Source organism: Chelmon rostratus, chromosome 7, assembly GCF_017976325.1.
Source record: "Chelmon rostratus isolate fCheRos1 chromosome 7, fCheRos1.pri, whole genome shotgun sequence".
Lineage (NCBI taxonomy): Eukaryota > Metazoa > Chordata > Actinopteri > Chaetodontiformes > Chaetodontidae > Chelmon > Chelmon rostratus.
The window spans coordinates 26,397,726-26,418,883 of record NC_055664.1 but is presented as its reverse complement, the minus strand read 5'-3'; the positions used below and the strand labels follow the sequence as shown (position 1 = coordinate 26,418,883).

General features: G+C 45.8%; 1 protein-coding gene across 2 annotated transcripts in view; it reads left to right on the top strand.

Moving 5' to 3' along the window:
* Positions 1-11,482, top strand: part of actn4 (actinin, alpha 4) — a 47,403-nt gene extending 35,921 nt beyond the window's left edge. Inside the window, exons 8-22 of one of the 2 annotated variants that reach the window (XM_041941421.1) lie at positions 431-516; positions 1,693-1,785; positions 1,910-2,035; positions 2,199-2,303; positions 2,382-2,529; positions 2,661-2,811; positions 2,896-3,004; positions 3,322-3,462; positions 3,635-3,817; positions 4,056-4,190; positions 4,542-4,721; positions 5,027-5,173; positions 7,004-7,084; positions 8,980-9,138; positions 9,370-11,482. In XM_041941421.1, the coding sequence (XP_041797355.1) occupies positions 431-516; positions 1,693-1,785; positions 1,910-2,035; positions 2,199-2,303; positions 2,382-2,529; positions 2,661-2,811; positions 2,896-3,004; positions 3,322-3,462; positions 3,635-3,817; positions 4,056-4,190; positions 4,542-4,721; positions 5,027-5,173; positions 7,004-7,084; positions 8,980-9,138; positions 9,370-9,528 (2,003 nt within the window). In that variant the 3' untranslated portion in view covers positions 9,529-11,482. The remainder of the gene's footprint in view (positions 1-430; positions 517-1,692; positions 1,786-1,909; positions 2,036-2,198; positions 2,304-2,381; positions 2,530-2,660; positions 2,812-2,895; positions 3,005-3,321; positions 3,463-3,634; positions 3,818-4,055; positions 4,191-4,541; positions 4,722-5,026; positions 5,174-7,003; positions 7,085-8,979; positions 9,139-9,369) is intronic. The other variant, XM_041941420.1, reaches the window with a different exon arrangement.
* The last annotated feature ends 9,676 nt before the right edge of the window (positions 11,483-21,158 follow it).

Genomic DNA, 21,158 nt, shown 5'->3' with positions numbered 1-21,158 from the left:
GCATTTTTGGAGAGTTTGTCCATCATCTGGTGTGGATGATGAGGACGATGCCTCATCAAACTCATCCCTCCACATTAGCAGCTGTCTGAACAACCGTGAAAAACCTTAAGATTTGATGTGTGTGTTTGTGTCCCGACCCTGAGCTTGTGTCCCTCAACTCTCTTCAAGAGGACACTTGTCCTCCTCTCCTCGCCCCCCTGACGTCCCACCTCCTGGCATCAGTCAGGGGAGGGTGGTAATAGGAGGAACCTTGAAGCTGTGGATCTAAAGAGTGGGACACTCCAGTATCCCTTCGCCCTCCTGCCCTTGTTCTCACATCCTGCAGGGAGCAAGGACCATGTAGCTTTGGGTAGCTTTGGCTTCACTCTGCCTCTCTGTTTCCCTTTCTTTGTCCACCTGTCTGTCCTGCTGGGTGCTGGGTGATGCATAGACATCGTGGGTACGCTGAGGCCGGATGAGAAGGCCATAATGACCTATGTATCCTGCTTCTATCACGCCTTCTCTGGCGCACAGAAGGTGAGCTCCTCGCGCTCCAGACTCACATTAACACCCACCAGAGTTTCCATCAGCCATGATACGAACTATAGATAGATAGATAGATAGATAGATAGATAGATAGATAGATAGATAGATAGATAGATAGATAGATAGATAGATAGATAGATAGATAGATAGATAGATAGATAGATAGATTTACTGGATGCAAATGTAGAGAACATTTTTTACAATCCAGTAACAGATGCAGTTTCATGGTCATTGATTCTCTCTCATAGTTTTGGAAAGTTTTGGAAAGTCAGTGAAAAGTCAGGAAATATTTACAGATTAGGACCATGATGGGAACTCTGGAAAAACAACAACAACAAGCTTCTGTTTCGGTACTTTGGACATCGACTGTGTTTCCGCAAAAGGGAATTATTTACTTAATGGTCCGAACTTAAAGTCCCAAACTCATGTTAGTCCTGCGATCGTCTGTACTTGGAGTCAGATCGCCCTGCTGACGTGGTTTTGGGACACCGGACCTGTTCGGAAACACCGGTTGATGTCTCTTCAGTTTCTCTTCAGCTATTAACGCTTCTGAACTCTACTGTTTGTTTTATGATGTGATTTATATGTGATATAAAAAGCTTTCAGAAAGGAGAAACATCATTTATGACAGAATGAACAGAAACTGGAAGTTTAAGTGCAGAATATACAAACCTGAATCAACGAGTCTGTGTACTGTGTTTGTTATTCCAGTGGTACAGTAGTGTAATGTCCTAAGCAGACCTACTGATGTGGACTTCAGCGCTACACGGACCTGTAACTAGATGTATGAGTGACTCCTGAGTTGTGACGGGAGACGCATGGAGCTTTAAAACACACAGATTGATTCTGGCACACTGAACTAACATCAACAGCTGGAGCATGTGTTCATCAGTCAAACGGCTGACTTAGTGTTTAGATGTACTGCCTCTCACTGCCTGTGTGTGGAGTGTGCGAGCAAAAGCTCTTCATCATTACAACAGTGGTGATAAACGCTGAGGCACTAATAAAAGACACTTCAGTTTGTTTCAGTGACTTTAAACAGCAGCATCTGGTTTGTAAATATGCAGCTACGGTGAATGCTCTCGTTAAGCTTTGAGCACAGTGAGTGATGACGGCGTGTTTCATCCAATCACTGCGAGTGCCACTCATCGCTCTGTGTCCCGATAGGCCGAGACAGCCGCAAATCGCATCTGCAAAGTGCTGGCTGTCAACCAGGAGAACGAGCAGATGATGGAGGACTACGAGAAGCTGGCCAGTGAGGTGAGTTCGACACGTGTTTCCACCCGGACCGATTAGACCTCTTCAGTTTCGGTCGGCATGCAGAAAGTGTCAGATCCTTGTTTGATTATTTCTGTTTTCTCCTCATCGTCATCTCTGCTTCCAGCTGCTGGAGTGGATCAATCGCACCATCCCCTGGCTGGAGGACCGAACCCAAGAGAAGACTGTAAACAAAATGCAGACGAAACAGGAGGACTTCAGAGACTACCGCTGTGTCCACAAACCACCCAAGGTTTACTATCGCATCTGCAAATCCTTCTGTTCCCACAAATAAGCAGAGCAATGGATGAGCCATGAGTTTGCCTTGAGCTAGTTGAGGATCTGCATCAAGTACTTTCATGTCTAGTTATTTTTGTCAGTTTAATTGAATGTGTTCACTAAAACTGTGTCTTCAGGTCCAAGAGAAATGTCAGCTGGAGATCAGCTTCAACACTCTGCAGACTAAACTGAGACTCAGCAACAGACCTGCCTTCATGCCATCAGAGGGACGCATGGTGTCTGTAAGTGTGCTGACATCAGTTCTGTGACTCCGAAAAAAACAGACCAGCAAATCTGTAATTCGTGCTGTTTGCCGTCAGGATATCAACGGAGCGTGGCACAATCTGGAGGGAGCAGAGAAAGGCTACGAGGAGTGGATCCTCAGCGAGATCAGACGTCTGGAGAGGCTGGAGCACCTGGCAGAGAAGTTCCACCAGAAGGCTGCCATCCATGAGTCCTGGACCGATGGTATGTCGGTGTCTTATCACACACACACACACGGTTTCCAGCTTTTTCCTGCCGTGTTTAGTCATCAGTGAGGCTGCCCGGTGAAATCTGCTGAAAGGTTAAGTGAATGCATTGATTTTATGTGCGTGCAGGTAAGGAGGCCATGCTGACTCAGAAAGACTACGAGACTTCCACCCTGTCAGAAGTCAAGGCGCTGCTACGGAAACACGAGGCCTTTGAGAGCGACCTGGCAGCCCATCAGGACAGAGTGGAGCAGATCGCCGCCATCGCACAGGAACTCAAGTAAAGAAAGACAGCATGAGATCATAAGAAGTACGTCTGCTGCTGAATCGTGTGTCTGACTGTAAACTCTGCTGTGTTTTCCAGCGAGCTGGAATACTACGACTCTGCCAGCGTCAACACCCGCTGTCAGAAGATCTGTGATCAGTGGGACGTCCTGGGATCCCTCACCCAGAGACGCAAAGAGTCTCTGGAGGTACGACTCAGAGTGTGTGCGTGTGTGAGAAGTCAGGTCTCAGGTCAGATGTGATGGAATAATTTACCTCACATGGTCAAGATCAGGATGCATTTTCTCACTGGTGCAGTCGAGTGGTTTTTCACGTTGTAGACGTCATGTTTGAATCAGTCACTGCTTCTGCACCACTGTAGAAACATTTCAGATGTTCCTGCATTAGGCTCAAATGCCTAATAAAGTAGTAGTTAATATGGAATATTTAATCCACACATTAAAATTCTTGCCATTAATTCAATGAAGTTTATTTTAATAAACTCTTCTTCTTTTCTTTCCAACAGAGGACGGAGAAGCAGCTGGAGTCGATAGATGAGCTGTACCTGGAGTACGCCAAGAGAGCAGCACCCTTCAACAACTGGATGGAGGGAGCTATGGAGGACCTGCAGGACATGTTCATCGTCCACAATATTGAGGAGATCCAGGTAGAAACTGGGCGTGTGGTCCAGATAGAAAGACACAAGGAACTAATCATAAAAGATAAATAAATCAAAACAAATACAGGCTAAAGTACAAACTGTGTCTGGCATCAGGTTGTTGTTTGTCATAGATTCTGTCTGTTTGAGGTAAAACCAACCGTGTCTTTTCCTCCTTCAGGGTCTGATCACAGCTCACGAGCAGTTCAAGTCCACTCTGACAGAGGCCAACAAGGAGCGGGAGGCCATCCAGGCCATCCAGGCCGAAGTGCAGAAGATCGCCCAGAGCAACGGCATCAAGCTGAGTGGAGCAAACCCCTACACCACCATCACGCCCGAGAGCATTGACAGCAAATGGGAAAAGGTGGGCTGCAGCCTGGGCTTCCTCATGATCAGAGGGGGTGTGAGGTCTTATCACGTTCTTGAGTTTGTGTAACGTTTGCTCGATGCTTTAGAAATCATAAATTACGTTTTTGTAGTTATTCTTTGTGTTTCCGAGTCTGTTTGACACCGCCGGGTAACTGCTGCTGCTCCCTGTCACAGTTAAGTGTTTCTAATAATGAATGAGTGTGTATAATGTGTGTGTGTGTGTGTGTTTGCAGGCGATGGACATGGTGCCGAAACGTGACAAGGCCCTGCAGGACGAGCTTAACAAGCAGAACTCCAACGACAACCTGAGAGCCAAGTTCGCCACTCAGGCCAACGTGGTCGGCGCCTACATACAGGCCAAGATGGAGGTAATGGGTTAGCTGCCGGTTCAGACGCTCACCGTTGAGTCTTTGCACAGCTCTGCCTGGTCTGTCACAGTTTTTAGGGCGGCATTGTAAAACCGTGAGCTCATAGAGCAAAGAGTCGACGGGGTTTAGGAGCTTTGATGATGGGAGTGTTCATGAATACGCTCAAAGTTTGGAAGGACACAAGTGTGCTTCAGCGTTTTCAGACAGGTAGAAAAGGTTTCATCCTCTGCTGTCTGAAAGCTGAGTCCTCTAAAGATTTCATGCTGTGCTGCTTGTGTCCTCTCTGAAATATACAAACTACATTCTATTCTATTATTAACAGGATAATAACTGCTGTGTCTGTGCTGGCAGGAAATTGGCAGGATATCCATTGAAATGAACGGCACTCTGGAGGATCAGCTGACCAGCCTGAAGGAGTACCAGGAGAACATCATGTCTTACATGCCTGAAATTAACACACTGGAGGGATTCCACCAGCTCATCCAGGAGGCCCTCATCTTTGATAACCAGTACACTTCCTACACAATGGAGGTAACACACACACACACACACACATACACACACACACACACACTCACACACTTCTAAAACCTACATAAAAACTGTTTAATTTTGATTTTGTACCAAATCTAAGTTTGCAAGTGGGAAACGTGTGCACGCTGCAGCCACCTGTTTTGTTTTCGGTTGTAGCTCCATGTTTGACAGAAGGTCGCAGATTTGTGTACATCAGCTTTTTCTCTGTTGCTGTCAGAATCTAAAGTCTGAACGTGTTTCCTCTCCCGCCTCTCCTTTTTTTTTTTCCTTCCACTCCCCCGTCTCCCCCTCCGTCCCTGCAGCACCTCCGCGTGGGTTGGGAGCAGCTGCTGACCACCATCGCCAGAACCATCAACGAGGTGGAGAACCAGATCCTGACTCGTGACGCTAAGGGCATCAGCCAGGAGCAGCTGTACGAGTACCGCGCCTCCTTCAACCACTTTGACAAGGTCAGGGGCCCGAGCTCTGGGTCACGGCTCACACTGGTTTCATGCTTTTTATACTTACTGACTGTATTAATGCGTAACATGAATGAATGTTTAGACCTTACAAGGGGGTGAGAGAGGAGCCAAACGTGTGAGTATCCATCCTTGTGTTGTAACACAGGCGAGCACATGTTGGGAACACAAACTGTGGCGTCAAGTCCAGACTAGAAGTTGTGTTCAGGTGTTTGCAGAGGAGAGACTATATCAGTGCAAACATGGGATGCACGTTGCAGTCACCTGTATTAGGTATCTGATCTGATAGTGTGCTCATGTTCTCGCAATTATAATCATAAAACAGCTGATTCAGCTGCTCCCGACCACGTTAGCCTTCGTCACTGAGCAGGTAGACGGAGGAGGAGCAGTGACGCAGTTCAGAGATATTTTAAGATAAATCCTGATCACAAAACGTAGCTGACTGAAAACTAACCCTGCTAAATTCTCTAAGAGGAGAGATGAACGCAGCTTCTTTAACATGCAATTTAATAAAACATTGACCGACTTTGCAGCAAATGCTGGAGAAGCCAGAGAAAATGTCCAGAGACTGAGGACAGGTGGTAAAATAACAGAAGCTCTGACTCAGTGTAGTGTAGTGTGTGATATCTGAAGTAAAGTCTTTAGCATGTTGGAACTGTGACAGTATTTTTAAATAGAAAGTGCAATTAGCCACACGTTCATGCTTGTACTGGTCTGAAAAACAGTGGCGTCAGTGCATCCGAGTGCACGCAGGCGCTAAAGGTGACTGCATTCATTGCAGCTGAGAGGGCAAAGAGTGAGGAAGTGATGCGAGCATCTCATCACAGATCCAGATCCATTCAAGGTCAACTGAAGAGGCTCGAGGAGGAAAATCCCTGCAGACGCACACTTTGTTTGGAGTATTTATCCTCGTGTTAAAGGCAGTCAGAACATTTTATTTGTAGTTGAGCTTGATGAGACGCCGTCTGTCTCTGGTGCATGAGTGGATGTAAAAAGATGTCACCAGCTGTTGTGGTTGATGTCACACCTGATGGACGCACACCACCATCACTCAGCATCTCACCCCACTGTGTGTGTGTGTGAGTGAGTGAGTGAGTGAGTGTGTGTGTGAGTGTGTGTGAGACTGATTCATGCCACTGTCTGACTTGGTGGTTTACACAAACACTCCAGGACTCTGCTGCTCATCCCTGTGGTCACTCACCCGTCTCACTGTGTGTGTGTGTGTGTGTGTGTGTGTGTGTGTGTGTGTGTGTGTGTGTGTGTGTGTGTGTGTGTGTGTGTGTGTGTGTGTGTGTGTGTGTGTGTGTGTGTGTGTGTGTGTGTGTCATTCAGAGGTCTTACCACCACATCAGTGTGTCTGAGCACTCAACGCATCGCCACACACTTTTCAGAGCAGCGCGAGGAAAGTCGTTAGCCTGTGATAATGGCGGACTTCTCTCTCACTAACCTGAGATTTCAGTTTTTAGAAATATGCTCGTGGAGTTAAAATAATTTAACCAAGTAACATATAAATGTTATTGTGCTGCTAACTGAGTGTGTGTTCGATGCGTCGCCTCACGCAGACACACGTGTGTGTTGAAAACGTGATGGAGTGAGTGTGTCGGGTCGTCACGGCTCCATCGCGACCAGTTGTGCGTGTTGACATCATCTAAACATCCATGTCTGTCTGTCTGTCTGTCCCTCCATCCTTCACGTCCTCATCTTCTTGCATGCTGTGGATCACACGGTCACCATCCACCATCCACCACCACCATCCCTGTGTTGCGACCGGTTCATCCTCATGACGTGGCGCTCTGTCATTGGGTGTTTGGCCGATCTCAGGACCACAGCGGGGCCCTGATGGCCGAGGAGTTCAAGGCCTGTTTGATCAGTCTGGGCTACGATGTGGAGAACGACAAGCAGGTAGGAGCTCGAGGACCAGGTGGAGGGAGAGAGGTGGTGTTTGTCAGGCCTCAGAGCAGGAGAACAGAGCCGACACGATCTATCTGATTGGGATTAAAGCTATTGATTTTTTTAATATTGATTTTTAATCGTTTAACTTTTACTGTGGGGCGCCAATATGAGACATTTTCAGCACAAAACAGCTTTAATTGATGAATCAGCTTGTTTGTGTTTTGTCAATTAGCACCAGTGTGGATGGTAAAGATTTTATGATCGTGCAGGTTTGTTACAAACCTGGTTTTGAGTGATTTTAGTTTTTTGCCATTTGATTGAAAAATGTGTTCATGAAGCTGAAGGAGTAAACAGTAAAACAGCATCACCTGCACAAGAATGCACGTACAAAAACCTTCAAATATCACCCGCAGAACTACAGTTGGAAAAGACTTAATTGTGAAGGTGGTGTTATTTAGCACAATTAATCATCATTCATTCATTATTTGTAACAGACTGTATGTCTTTAAATTCACCTTGAGCACAAACAGCTGGATTCTACATAAGATTTTAGTGAGTAATTTTCAGATTAAAAGCACATTAATTATACCTGATTATATTCCCAAAATGATCGTCTTGGTGCCTTCCAGCATTCACAGCTGCCTCTAACAAAACGTGGCATCATCACCTCAGCTTCACTGAGTTGTTAGTTTGACTGGTAATCCTGCGTCCTGTTGCCAAACGCGCTCAGTGATTGGTCAGCGCTCCTGCTCTGAGGCCCCCGACCAGCTTTGGGTCAGACAGGGTTCAGCCCGTCAGCAGGGAGATGTCGTGTCTCCATTTGTCCACCGGGGGTCTCTGTTGCTTTGTGCTGCTTCAGTTCGACCGGGCTCCTCTCGCCCTCTGAACAGACCCCGCCCCTCGTCTGTCTGTCAGGTTTTACTTTCGCTGTTAACTGTTTGTGCTTTTTATCTTTTTTTCCCCTCCCTGAACATCACTCACTCTCTCTCTCTCTGTATTTCTGTTCATCACCTGCTCCTTTCCTTTCCATCTCTGTCTTTTCATCCTCTCGCTCCTCCTCTCCGCCGCTCGCATCTATCTGACCCCACCCTTGTCATCCCTCCCCCGGCCTTTGCTGTGCTGTGGCGGCCCACAGAAGCGATCAGGACAGATGGTCTCAGATGATTTCCGGGCTCTACTCATTTCTACAGGAAACAGCCTGGTACTGCTGCTGGCATGATGCTCTCACAGGGTGTCTGCAGGTCTACACTCTCCTGGTTCTGTCTATTTCAAAGCCTTCAGTGACTTGCAGAAGGCAAAGCTTTGATAATAATACTAATAATAATTACTTTATTCGTATAGCACCTTTCATACAGGAATTGCAGCTCAAAGTGCTTTACAAGAAAGAAACCACTAGATAATGACAATAAGACAATGCATAAAGATTTGGCCGATCTCAGGATTTGCACACATTTAAAAACAAACCATACCCCGTCCTATTTCCTGTAATGATCGCTTGAATATTTACACCTCTTTCTATTGACACATTTTGATGTTAATAAGTATAATGAATGAGACCTGCAGACACTCCGTTCCCCCCCAGCTAATCTTATTTTGTCACATCTGTGTTTGTTCTCGCTGCACTTTTGCCCGACATGCAAAATGTTTCATATCGGCCATCAGATCTGTGCAGTCGTGTGTCCTCTGTGCTCTCGTCTGTCTGATGTTCTCGTGTTAATGTTCTGTGTGCGTGTCAAAGTGTGAAATATAAAATATCGGGACCGCCATCACGTCTTTCACCTCTCCTCAGCGGCTCGGTCTATATCATGGAGGTCCCGATGTTTCACACACGTTCTGTCTGCGTCTACGTGTCTGAGCTCAAAGCGCCGTCTCTCCTGGGTTAACCTGTTGTTTCTGGTTGCCAGGGCGACAGCGAGTTCGCTCGCATCATGGGCATAGTAGACCCCAACGGCAGCGGCGCCGTCACCTTCCAGGCCTTCATTGACTTCATGTCCAGGGAAACGACCGACACGGACACAGCAGACCAGGTCATCGCCTCCTTCAAGATCCTGGCCGCTGATAAGGTGAGTGTGTGTGTGTACATGTGTGTGTGCGTGTGTGTGTGTGAGAGAATGCATGCAGCGATGTGTGTTTTCATCATGCAGATTCATATAGTTTTTAGTTTAAGCTGAAACAAAATTAGTCTCTTTAAAAACAGTCGCTGATTCTCAGCAGGTGCAGTTTATTGACCTCTCAGGTGAGCCATGACATGACTCACTCACTGTACCCCCCCCCCACCCCCCTGTCTCCATCAGAACTTCATCACGGCCGAGGAGCTAAGGAGGGAGCTTCCCCCAGACCAGGCGGAGTACTGCATCGCCCGCATGGCGCCCTACACAGGGCCCGACGGCGTCCCCGGAGCCCTCGACTACATGTCCTTCTCCACCGCCCTGTACGGAGAGAGCGACCTGTAGAGGAGGCGAGAGGAAGAGGAGGGCTGGACAGACAAGGGAGGGAGAGGAGGAAGAGGGGGAGGGAGGAGATGCCAGGAATCGAGTGTTTGGAAGAATTTGAGTGGTGGTTGTGAGGTGTCCCTGCGTGTGCCGGTTTAGAAATCATCAGAAATCTTTGAGACTGAGCTTGTTGATTGAACTGTAGTTAGCTCTGGCCTCTGCCGAACGTTTCCCAGCTCCGTTACGTCGTCAACCGATGGAGAGTAATCGAGGTGTCGCACAGGTTTATATGAACAGGCATATCCAGGGGCAGCTGTGGCACAGAGGGACAGTTGCTCTGTAGTGTGGGTCCTTAACTTCACCCTCTCTGCCTTTTTGGGGTCAAACAGGGGTGGGACGGGGGGTAGGACTCGGGGGACACAAGCTAATCTGATACTTATGCTAATTTTTGTTTATTATAATTTTTTTCTTCTTGCCACGGGGTTGGGGCGCGGGGGGAGGGGGGGTGTGACGTGGCGACTGGCGAGGTTTGTGTATTAGATCCTAGAGAGATATATGCTGCGGGGTCAGGAGGGTGGGAGGGGGGTGTTGACCAACCAGAGATGAAACGACATATTTACCCATAATTCCCATGTTGCTGGATAAGGTGACCCGTCTAACCTCAGATCTTTTCCTTCTCCCGTCTTTATTTCTTTTTTTCGTTTATTTCGTGGAGCAGGTGGGTGGGTGGTGGGGTCAGGTGGGGTCAGGTGGGGTCAGGTGGGGCCAGCGGGTGGGAGGGCGGGACTGCAGCGCTGTACATACTTATTTTTTCAGTGCGAGGAACGACACACACAGTCCCAGATGTTGAGAATAATTGATCACAGGCTTTCCAGTAGAGTGACGTTTCTGAGAGAAATGAAACGCCAGCGATGGTGACACAGAGCGGTTTCACCAGTCGATAGGTTTGAGCTTCCGGACGTCTTTTCAGGCTGTTTCCTTTCAACATTGGAAAATTTTCATGGAATAAGTTGGCAGCCATGAAGCTGAGGCGGCTGTTCTCCTGTATAAATCCCATAACAGCCAGGCGACACCATAATTATCCACAAATATTTGCTTCTGTGAAACTATTCTCCTCCTGGGTGGGCATCAGGTGCTTATTTAAATATAAAAACTATACATTTATATGATAGGGAAGACTGTAGTAGTCAGAGTTAGTCCAGTTTTATATACCAGGAACACTTAACGCACGCCACATGTCATGGATGCATTTCACTGGCTGAATGAAGGTCCTCGAACTTCCTGGATTTTTAGGGTTGCCATGGTAATGCGCAGTGGACAGATCCCCATGTGATGTTTGGAGAAATAGTGGAAGTGATAAAATAAAATGTGCCTGTTGGTCCCTCTCTCTCTCTTAATCTCTCCCTACCTCTCCGCCCCCCCCCCCACCCCCACCTCCTCCTCTGCAGAAAAGGGAAAGAAAATTCAGCGCAAGGAAGGAGGGAGGGGGAAAGATCGGGGAGGGGTCTTTATGTAAACATTCCATTATGTGCAAATAAAAAATATATTAAAAAAAAGGAAATTGTCATGTAAACAACTATGCAATCATAATGTGTTCAATATCTGAGTTGTGGGGGAACGTGGGCATGAATCAGGCCCTTTCTGAGGAGGCTCCCTGTCTAAATTCAACAGAGGATCACAGGTTTCTCCAGGGTTTGTCGGCTGTTAGAGGGAGAGGAGGGGGAGACGGGGGAGGGACAGACAGGGAAGGAGCTGAGGAAACAAAGACGGACCAAAAGCTTGTTTCTTTTTTTTTTCTCTTTCTCTTTTTCCCCCCCTGCGAGGTTGGAGAGAAATGAACTCTGGAATTGTGATTTTCCTTTTTTTGTACTCTTTAATATCAAACCTTATCTGCTGTACTGGAAACTGCAACGCATTCTGTCTCTAATGATAAGTGAGTTTCACAAAGCACACATAAAAGTTTCCTTACAAAATACCTCCAGCTGTCTGCATGTCTTTTTTTCTCATTTCTGCACCTGATTTCAGTGACATTTTATTTCAAACTACCTTAATTATAAAGCTTGGTGAAGGTTTCATGTTCCATTAGCATATCTCACCATGACAGGTTGTTTCTAAAGTTATACACTGAGGAAAACAGTCCCATTAACTGGCTAAATTGTGATTTTATGTTCACTGAAAGATTAAATTGGACCATTAAACGAGGTTAGAAGAAACGGCTCTGCAGGAAACATGGAGTGACAGTATGATAATGAGAAGACTGAGAGGAGTCCATGCAGAGCACAACCTTTATTTAATCCTGAAAAATAAAGTCATCAAAAAAAAGCATCACGTCCAGTTAATGTCACATGAACAATTCTGTTTTCCGCACATGACTGATTTAACGTGATCACATTTCTCCTCATCAACTGCTGCACACCTGCTGTGGCCGCTGCGCGCGCACCGCGGCGCGACAGGGAGCAAAGAGCGCGCGGCCGCTCCTCCTGTGGCGCGCTCACCGTCACCTGCCGCGCGCTGCTCGTCCTCCTGCGCTCCGGGTCGGTTCAGAACCACAGACCAGCGGTGAGACCTGGACCCTGACTCTCTGTCAGCAGCCTGTTTACTCTGAAGGTCCGGTGGAGTTGGTTGGTTAATCTGAAGCTTGTACTCATCAGTTACTATATAAACAAAACTCACATTATACCTGTGAATTAACAGTGAAAAGCTTGTTCATGAAAACTGAATGTAGTTTCATGCCTGCAAGAGTCACCTGTTCATCAAGGTGACAGATGTGGAGCTACTTTTTCCAGCACATATGAAGGATCAGATATGGATATATCAGGAGCGACTACCTTCTGTAAAGGTTGTTGGCTTGCAGATAATTCGCTAAATGAAGCATTTAAAGGAAAACCCCAAAGTACACGAGGGCTTAACTGTGTCAGAATACCTTTAAAACCTGACAGAACTACTTCTTTTCTAGATCGAACTATTAGCCTCCAGCTCTGACTCTACCCTATTTATTTAGTTTAAAGTAGACAGCTGCCAGTTTTACCCACTGGCTTGTAAGCGGTAAGAAGTGTGTGTGTGTGTGTGTGTGTGTGTGTGTGTGTGTGTGTGTGTTATCTGTGTAATTGGCTTTCTGTTTAGGGACCATGGCCACTAACAGCTACTCCACAGTGCCTTCAAAATGTCGCTTTTTATTAACTTTGGTTTGCAGCTGGTTTAATCAGACTGAACAGACCTGACAGCTGCAGCAGAGCTGTTGGTGTTATTGTGTATCGTCAGAGACAGTATTGATTTTCACGATGAAGAGATTCATTTTCTTCTTTGATTTAGAATTTGTCCTTGGTGTGTGTGTGTGTGTGTGTGTGTGTGTGTGGCCTCTAATTTCCTCTTCTCCACATCATTTCCAGGTTTTCTTTACTACCAGAGCATGTTAAAATCAGCACTCTTACATTATTTTGTATTGTCTCTGTCAAACTGTGATGCCTTTATTCCATGTGATGAACTGATTACCTGTTTGCTCAGTTTGAGGATTAACTTGCAGTATGGAGAACATTTTGCACTGTTTCCACTGGTGGTCTGAAGCTGATCACATCAGTTCACTGATGTAGATTCAATGCGAGGAAGATGTTTTACTCCAGATTCCTCTCTGCAGTCACACATTTTTATTCTTCGCATCCTTTAAATCTAGCTGAATATACACTTGTATCCATTCACTGAAAAGTTCCTTCAGTTTGTTTCTCGTTTGTAGCTTTTTCTGGATTTTCCTGCTAACATTCGTAACTCCTCCACTGTAGTCCAATGCAATACCACCTTAACTGCAGCCCCATTAATAAAGAAGGATGAGAAAAATCCTCAGTTAAGGGACAAAACTCTTTAAAATTAAGTCAAATTCTTCACAAATATAATGTAGTAATATGGTGTGTGTGTGTGTGTGTGCAGACAGTCCATAGTTGTGTTCAGCCTGGCAGGAAGAGCATTTCATCCCAGAATGCACTGCAGGCGGCCCTGTGCAGTGTCGCGACAGGTTTCTGTTGGTTTGTCAGCGTGGACGCCTCTGCAAGGTAATCAATTAATCAATCAGTCAGTCAGTCAGTTCTGTGCCTCTCGATCGATTTTTACATACATCCTTTTTCTTTCCTCTCCTTCCTTTTCTTCATTCCCCTCCCCTCTCCTCCTCTCATTGGACAGCTATAATTTCGCACTGACACACCGAAGCAATTCATCTTAATCATCCAGTTTTACACCACTTACTGCCTCTGCTCCTCAGGTGAGTTTCCCTAAAGGAAACACACAGAACAAATCAGACTGAATTGCCGTTGGACTCGTCTGTTCTCGCGGGGTTTTTATCAGCGTTATCGATGCTCAGCTGCTCACAAACTCCTGATGATGCTTTTCTTTGGATCACTGGTGTGAGGAGATCTGTGCAATCGCTGCTTGGATTTAATTAGAAAGTATTTGTGTTCATCAAACTGCTTACCAGGGAACAAAATTCTCTTTTCAGTTAAATAATACATTTATTTTAGATTTTATCTAAATGAAGCGTCACATAAACAGAAGAGCCAGACAGATTTTATAACACGCTATAATGGCAGATATAAGGGCATGTTTGTGTTTATTAATGTACGGTAACGTCTCCTGTAAAGCCAGTTTATTAACACAGAGCTAAATCTAATACAGTCAAACCTCCATGACGGCCTCAGTTTTAGAGGTGTGTTCACTGAACCCTGTGCTCCTTTTTGGAGTGCTGTGGAGGTGATGTCTGTTGAATCAGTTTGTACAGTCTGTACAACCTCATGATTGTAAAATGATGTTGGTACACAGGCTCAAGAACACTTTTTTGGATCTGTGGTTGTATTTATGCGTTGTAGTACTTAATGTTGTTTCACATGTATGAATGATTCTTTCTTTAATAGCAGAAATCTAAAGTAAAACATTGTGTTGGATCATTTTATCTCATTTAAAAGTGTCAGTTCACTAAAACACCACTTTTATTTCTTAAGATGACGTGTGAAACTGTTTAGACAATAATACCAGAATTTTGAATACGATATCGTGGAATAGATTTTTTTTATAGTATTTTTTTCATATATATATATATATGAAGGGGGGCAGGTTTTGTAACTGTTGCTGAATGGGGGGGCAGAAACACAACCCATCTATTATTGCTGATTGAATGTTGTCTCTAACAAAGAGTGCTCAGATACCAAACTACTTTACGACGGAGGCTGAAGCTGGTGGGGGTGATGGTGGAGGAGCTCAGCATCTGCCTGGGCCACTTAGGTGGGTCACATCCAGGTGTGTGTGTGTGTCCCAAATGACTGTAATCTAACACACATTTTAAAACAATTTCATAAATAACCCTCTTCTTAAACAAGCAGTGAGCCAACAGTGCATGCACCACCTGTTTGGAGCCAATCAACCAATTAGCCTCATTCAGAACAGGTGCAGCAGCTGGCATGACTCCGCCTCCAGCTGGTGCTCAGGGCAGACCTGCTCAGCTGTAGAAAACTCATTTGTAATGCTTCAATCAGCCAAGATGAAAAGATTCCTGAACATATTGAACATATTGATAAGATAACTGGTTATTTTAAAACTCTGTCTCTGTGAAAATTCAACACTGTCAGTAGAGCAAAAATCAACATGCAACAACAAGGCGACGATATATTCATCAGGGGACACAAACACGACTCCAGACGGATGGTCGTGTTGTTCTGTAGCTTCTGGATGTGGAAACAAGCAGCTGTTTAAAAACCTGTTATTGTAGTTTTCAGTAAAAGTAACACACGAGCATGAAAATACTCCATCCAGGTAAAAAGCCATTCAAGCTTCAAACCTTTAACATTCACTGTTTTCCTGTTGATTCCAGGAGAGCCGAGCGCTTCAGGCCGACCACCACAATCAGAACAAGCGTCGACAGCAGTTACACGGCCTGTTTGTCAGTGAGCCGTCAGTGTGTGTGAGTCTAATAAACTTTTCCTCCCTGTCAGGTTTTAACGTCTTTCTTTTCTCACTATTCGTTTTCTCTCCGTCTCTTTCTTTGCTGCAGAGTGCAACAAGACGATTCAGCCGATGCCACAGGCCAGCTGCATCCGTCTCCTCCCACCTCGCCGTCACCTTCCAAGGCTCTGCATAAAGTCATGGAAATGTCATTGCTCACGTGCTTTTCATCCAACGCTGATTAAAAGACAAACAGAAATGCCATCGATTGTCCTCGCTGTCATCATGGATCACCTCCCTGCTCTTTGGGATCCACTATTTGTCCTGCTCTTATCTGTTTCGCCTCAGTTCCCTCCCTCCAGGCTGCAGTAGTTCAAGACGTAACAGATGTAAAACACATCTGTAACATGCTGAACTCAACAAGGAAACACTCAAGCTTCCTCTGGCATGTTTCTTCCACTTGTTCAGCAGCGTGAGATCAGTCAGTTAATCAGCGATCGTCTCTTTTGTCTCACTGTCACTGATGCATCCTTCCTTCCTTCACTTCCGTACTCCCCTTAATTTCCAAGGCTGTCTCTGAATCCTTTCCTTTCTTTGCATCCTCTTTCCTTTCACCCCTCCTCCCTGTATTGTCCTCTTGCTCTTAATTCCTCCTTCCTTTGTCTTCACCCTCTCTTCCTAACATGTACTTCCTTGCCTCTTTTTGCTTCGTCCCTTCCACCTTCCCTTAATTCTTTTCTCCTTCATGCATTCTTTCCTCCCTTTGAGTCCTAACTCCTTCTCTAGGCTGCCTGAATCCTTCTTGTTGCATCGTTCCTTCACTTCTCCTTTTCCTTAATCTCTTCCTCTCACTCTTGATGACTTTCCCTCTCCAAACATCTTCTTCCCTGAATCCAGCCTCCTCTTCTTCTTCTGTCTCTTCATCCTGATCTTCCTCTCTGCTGTTTACATTCTTTGCTTCCTCATATGCTATTCACACATTGCCCAGATATTGATGCAACATATTTTTATCATGTTTAATTCTGTCTTTGCAGTCTGTTCAGTGAACTCTGCTTGACTGTGACTTTGCTATGAAACGCAGCAACACATGAACGCCATTTGATGTGATTCCCTGAACTTTGTGAACGTGGTTCCAGTGAAATGTTATTATCATCCGTTGCATTAATCTCCGCGGTGATGCTGTGAGCGTTGGCGTTGGTAGCGATAATCAGTGGATGTGAATGAAGTCGCCTCATCATTCGATTGGCCTCACAGGGAGGCTGCCGGTTGCCCCAGCAACAGCTGCCCCAATCGCCGCCTCGCAATAAACAAATCACCAGATAAACAGGAAGCAATAGAGGAGCGGCAGGTCTCATAACAGTCAAGTAAGCATTATTTCCCAGGGTGCATTAGTTCCTGTCCAAGTTCATCACTCAGGTGAAATGTGATTGGATGGGATGTTAATAGGAGACTGCGGCTCCCTAACAGCAGCTACAGCCGTGTGTCCAGTGTGATTTCTCTTCCTCTGTGGTGTCTGAAGGGCCGACATGACGACGTGGCCTGCAGTAACAGACTGTTCACATCAGGGCCTCTAACGGTGCTGTCTCCTGTCCCAAAGCTCTGATGTCACCCAGCAGACATGACGCTGGGTTTGTCACAGTGAGACCTTCACTGTGTCCCTTCAGAGGTTTTTGGGGGTATTTTAGCCCCATTTTCCCCTCAGAGGCTGATCAGCAGTATCACAGCTCAAATTGCATGCTTTTATCCTGTCAAAACTGTCAATCACAAGATTTGAGAAGTCTATAATCAAAGAGAGAGAAGTGACGTTTATGCTTGATACATTTCTGTTGATCAGCTAATTGATTTATGAACTGTGTCTGCACTGTTACTGGGTTACATGAATAACAGCCTCAGAAGATTCAAAACTTTTTGATTTCTGTTCTGGTTTGGGGTTAAAGCAGGACGTGGAGCAGTATTCCTGTCATGTCTGCCGAGTCTCTGGGAAGCCATCAGACCGCTCCACCACGTCCACTGTGCCTCCTCCCAGCTGTTGCTGAGCCCTGACACTGTCATGTGTGCACTGACTTGTTTCCAGAGGTCGTTCTTCTGGGCTTCTAACAGTTCATACAAAGAGTCCTGAAACCGCCTCAGTGTCTCTCTCAGTGTCAGGAAAACGATTTTCACCTGATGCTTTGGAGCTTTTTTAAACAGTAAAATAGTTTTGAAACTTTGGCGTCAGTGGCTCAGATTCTTTATTATTCTGACTTAATGAGACGGTTATGAGGTGAGGATCGTAGAGCAGTGGTTCCCAACCTTTTTACCTTTGGAGCCCTTAAAATGCAATGATGTAAAGCCTATCCGCCACAACGCATCACATCTGAAGACTGAGGTGAGACTCCAACAAAGATTAAATCAAATTCAGAAACTGAACTTCGTTTATTACAGGATTAGAAATTTGCACAGCAGAATTCGACACATAGAATTTCTTATTTTGTGACCCCTTCAGGTTGTGAAGCAGTGCCTAAGAGCGCCAGCACGCCTCACGTGAGAGCCAACCAGATCCATCATCAGCTGACCACACCCTGTCCTCAGCTCCATCAGGGGCTGGTGGACAGCTGATAAACCTGTGACCAGCAGGTGGCGCTCTGGCTCTAAGGCAGCAGCGAGAGCAGCACCACCAGCAAGTGAGGGAAGCTCCTGCACACACACACACACACACACACACACACTGTATCACTCCCCATACACACCCGAATAATCCCCGCCACAGCAGAGAGGACGGGAAACTCTGCATGCTGATAATAGATCCACAAAAACACACTTAAAGATTTTATGGTTCCTCAAACTGCTCGTGAGGCGACAGCGAGCAGCTTAGAGCACCGAGGCACAGGCACGGGGCTCGATATGGATTGTATAACTGATATGACAGTGATGTGAATTATACATGAGCTGGAGCATTTAAATGTATACGTTAGTAATGGTTACTGCTGCTGAGTGTGTGTGTGTGTGTGTGTGTGTGTGTGTGTGTGTCCCAGGATAACACACTGGGAGTGAAGGGCTCCACTGAGCTCATGACTCACAACAAAGAAAAGGCCTGCAGGTCACACACAGGCATCAATCTGCCAGATCAGGAACACACGCCCACCCACGCACACACAGTAGTTTCCCTGGACATTTGCATGCTGGGATTAATCTATAATTCATCCTGTAAAATCCATACTTGCCATTTTCCCCTCCCTGCATCTTCTGCTCACAAGGCCACAGAGTCACGCTGTCAAGATGGAAACAGTCGAATGTTTCTAATAAAAAAACATGCTGACTGAAGCAGCACATGCAATCACTAATTTGAAGAACACACACACACACACACACACAGAGATGTCACATGATGCTTCTCTATGAAAAACTGATCTCATGAATCCACACATACTATAAAAGCTCCCACCACACAGGCTGTATAGACCGACGAAGCATTCAAAGTACGGCGGCTGGAATGAATGTGATAAAACCGCTTTACATCGGACAGATGTTCATCCTGATGCTGCCAGTATTTACACTGGTGCTGCTTGATGATGCAACCTGATGATGCAAATGTGGAAAAAGCATTTAAGATGTGTCTGTCACTGCATCCCTGCTGCAGCACGATTCCCTGCAACACCGCTGTAAGTAAAAGTGTGCTTGTGGTGAGTTTGGCTCAGTTAGCAGCTGCAGTGATATATCGACAACCTCTCAATGCTGTGGAAATACATTGCTAATATCACAGTCAGTAGGAACGGCAGCTGGAAGAAAATCGATGTGGACAGGGAGCCTGGAGGACCATAAAGTACAAGAGCATCCTGCGAGAAGACGTGGTCATATTTGTTGGAATAATTGGCTACCTCTATTACTTCAACATGCCGCCGTGCGCTTTGACCTTGGAAAAGGTTCCCTCGGGAAGTATCATGGCGTTGATGAGTAGTAGAGCCATAACTCCACAGAGTTATGATCTAACACACACCGGCAACGGTTGCATTAAAGGTTCAGGATCGGTCTCACAGCTATATCTCTGTTTGTCTTGCTCCAGCACCACCTCTTGTCTGCTTATCACATAATACACATAATAATGGCATCATTATTTCTACTCACATGTTTAGATTCACATCAGGATACTGGAGTCAAACTAATAAAAATGTGACCCATGTTCCCCCCAGATTCCTGGTGTATTTCCACCCTGTTTGTCCTGACGGTCACTGCGACATTTCCACTTCACATCGAGCACCATGACAGCTGTGAAACAGTTTGTCTCAGCTTACAGGGAAACCTTCTGCTACAAACTTGTTTAACACCTGCAGAAATCCAGCATGAGGTTCAGGTGTGCCAGCATTTCGCCCTCACCTGCTCTCGGTATTCCAGCTCGACGGGGAGTTTTCCAGCACGAGCTTCCTGTGGTTCTGGCCCGTCGGCAGTGTCTGCGTCTAAAGACACCAGAGTTTGAATGATGCCTCGCAGTCCTGCGCAGATAGAACGATGTGAACTCCACAGGAACTCGGCACAGATGGTTGGAGCCAGAGGCAGGATTTGTACCTTCATCTATCTTTGAGTGGCTTCACTTAATTAATCCAGAAATGTAATGATGTAACTTTGAGACCATTAAACTGTCTAGCAGACTAAATCCATTTAATGTTTGGAGCCACTAAGTTTATGTCAAAGAGAGCATTCATGAGCAGGTCCACGGGGGGTGAAGAGCAGATCGAATGTTTAAGCCTGAGAACAGACAGGAAGTAGTCACGTCCCAAAGTACAAATAGCTCATATAACCTTTTTGATTTGTTTTCCCACAATCATTCAAATCAAAGCTTTAAGCTGAGAGTTTGAAGCTGTTGAAGTGTCAGTAAGCAAGGTGTTGACTCCTGCTGCAGATCCAGATCCAGGCTGCTGGTGCAGATGTGAGTGGATGCAAACAGGCAGGGTGTTTATCCTGAAGCTGTATGAACTAACAGAGAAGTTCACAAAGGAGAGAAACCAGAGCAAATAGTAAAGTAAGCAAAGTTTTCACTGATATCAAAACCTTCCTGTCACTAATGTCTTCATAGCTAATGCTAGTTAAAGCTAGCACCTGCACGCTGACAGCAGTCCAGTGTTTAAATTCACATGGATAAAATCAGTTGAGGTCCGTTTACCTTCTTCCTTCATGTATCGTCCTTCTCACCAGTTTTAGGACTTGAATCCAGTCACAGTCACAGTTTGCTGCTGGTTTTTCGGTAGTTTCCTCTGGTTAAATGTCAAATCAGCTTTTGATTGGATGACTTGAATAAAAACAAGTAAAAAGTGGGATTAAGAATTGCAGGTGCGGATGACTGAATTTCAAAGACACACACACACACAAACGCTGAATGCGTTTTTCGGGGTCTTGATCCATCGGAGACATCGGAGATGAAGCCTGAAGTCACTGGAGTGCAGGAGGGTTGCTGAACACACACTCGGCTTCAGGTGACAGACACACAGGGATTAATGAGTGTGTGTGTGTGTGATAAAAGTGTCCCTCATTCTGGATAATGACTTTCTAATTGGAACGAGAAAGCTCAGTCACACTCACACAGGTGAAGAAATCGCTCACATCCTTTCTTCTGAATCTCATCAAACCACTTATCAACAGACGGCAGCTCATTACGACTCCAGACCTCCTTGATACGCAGCCTGTCGCCAGCTGATGTTTGTCGTGGCTAACAGACGAGACAATGGGAATGTGAGGACCCACTGGAAGAAATTCAAAGT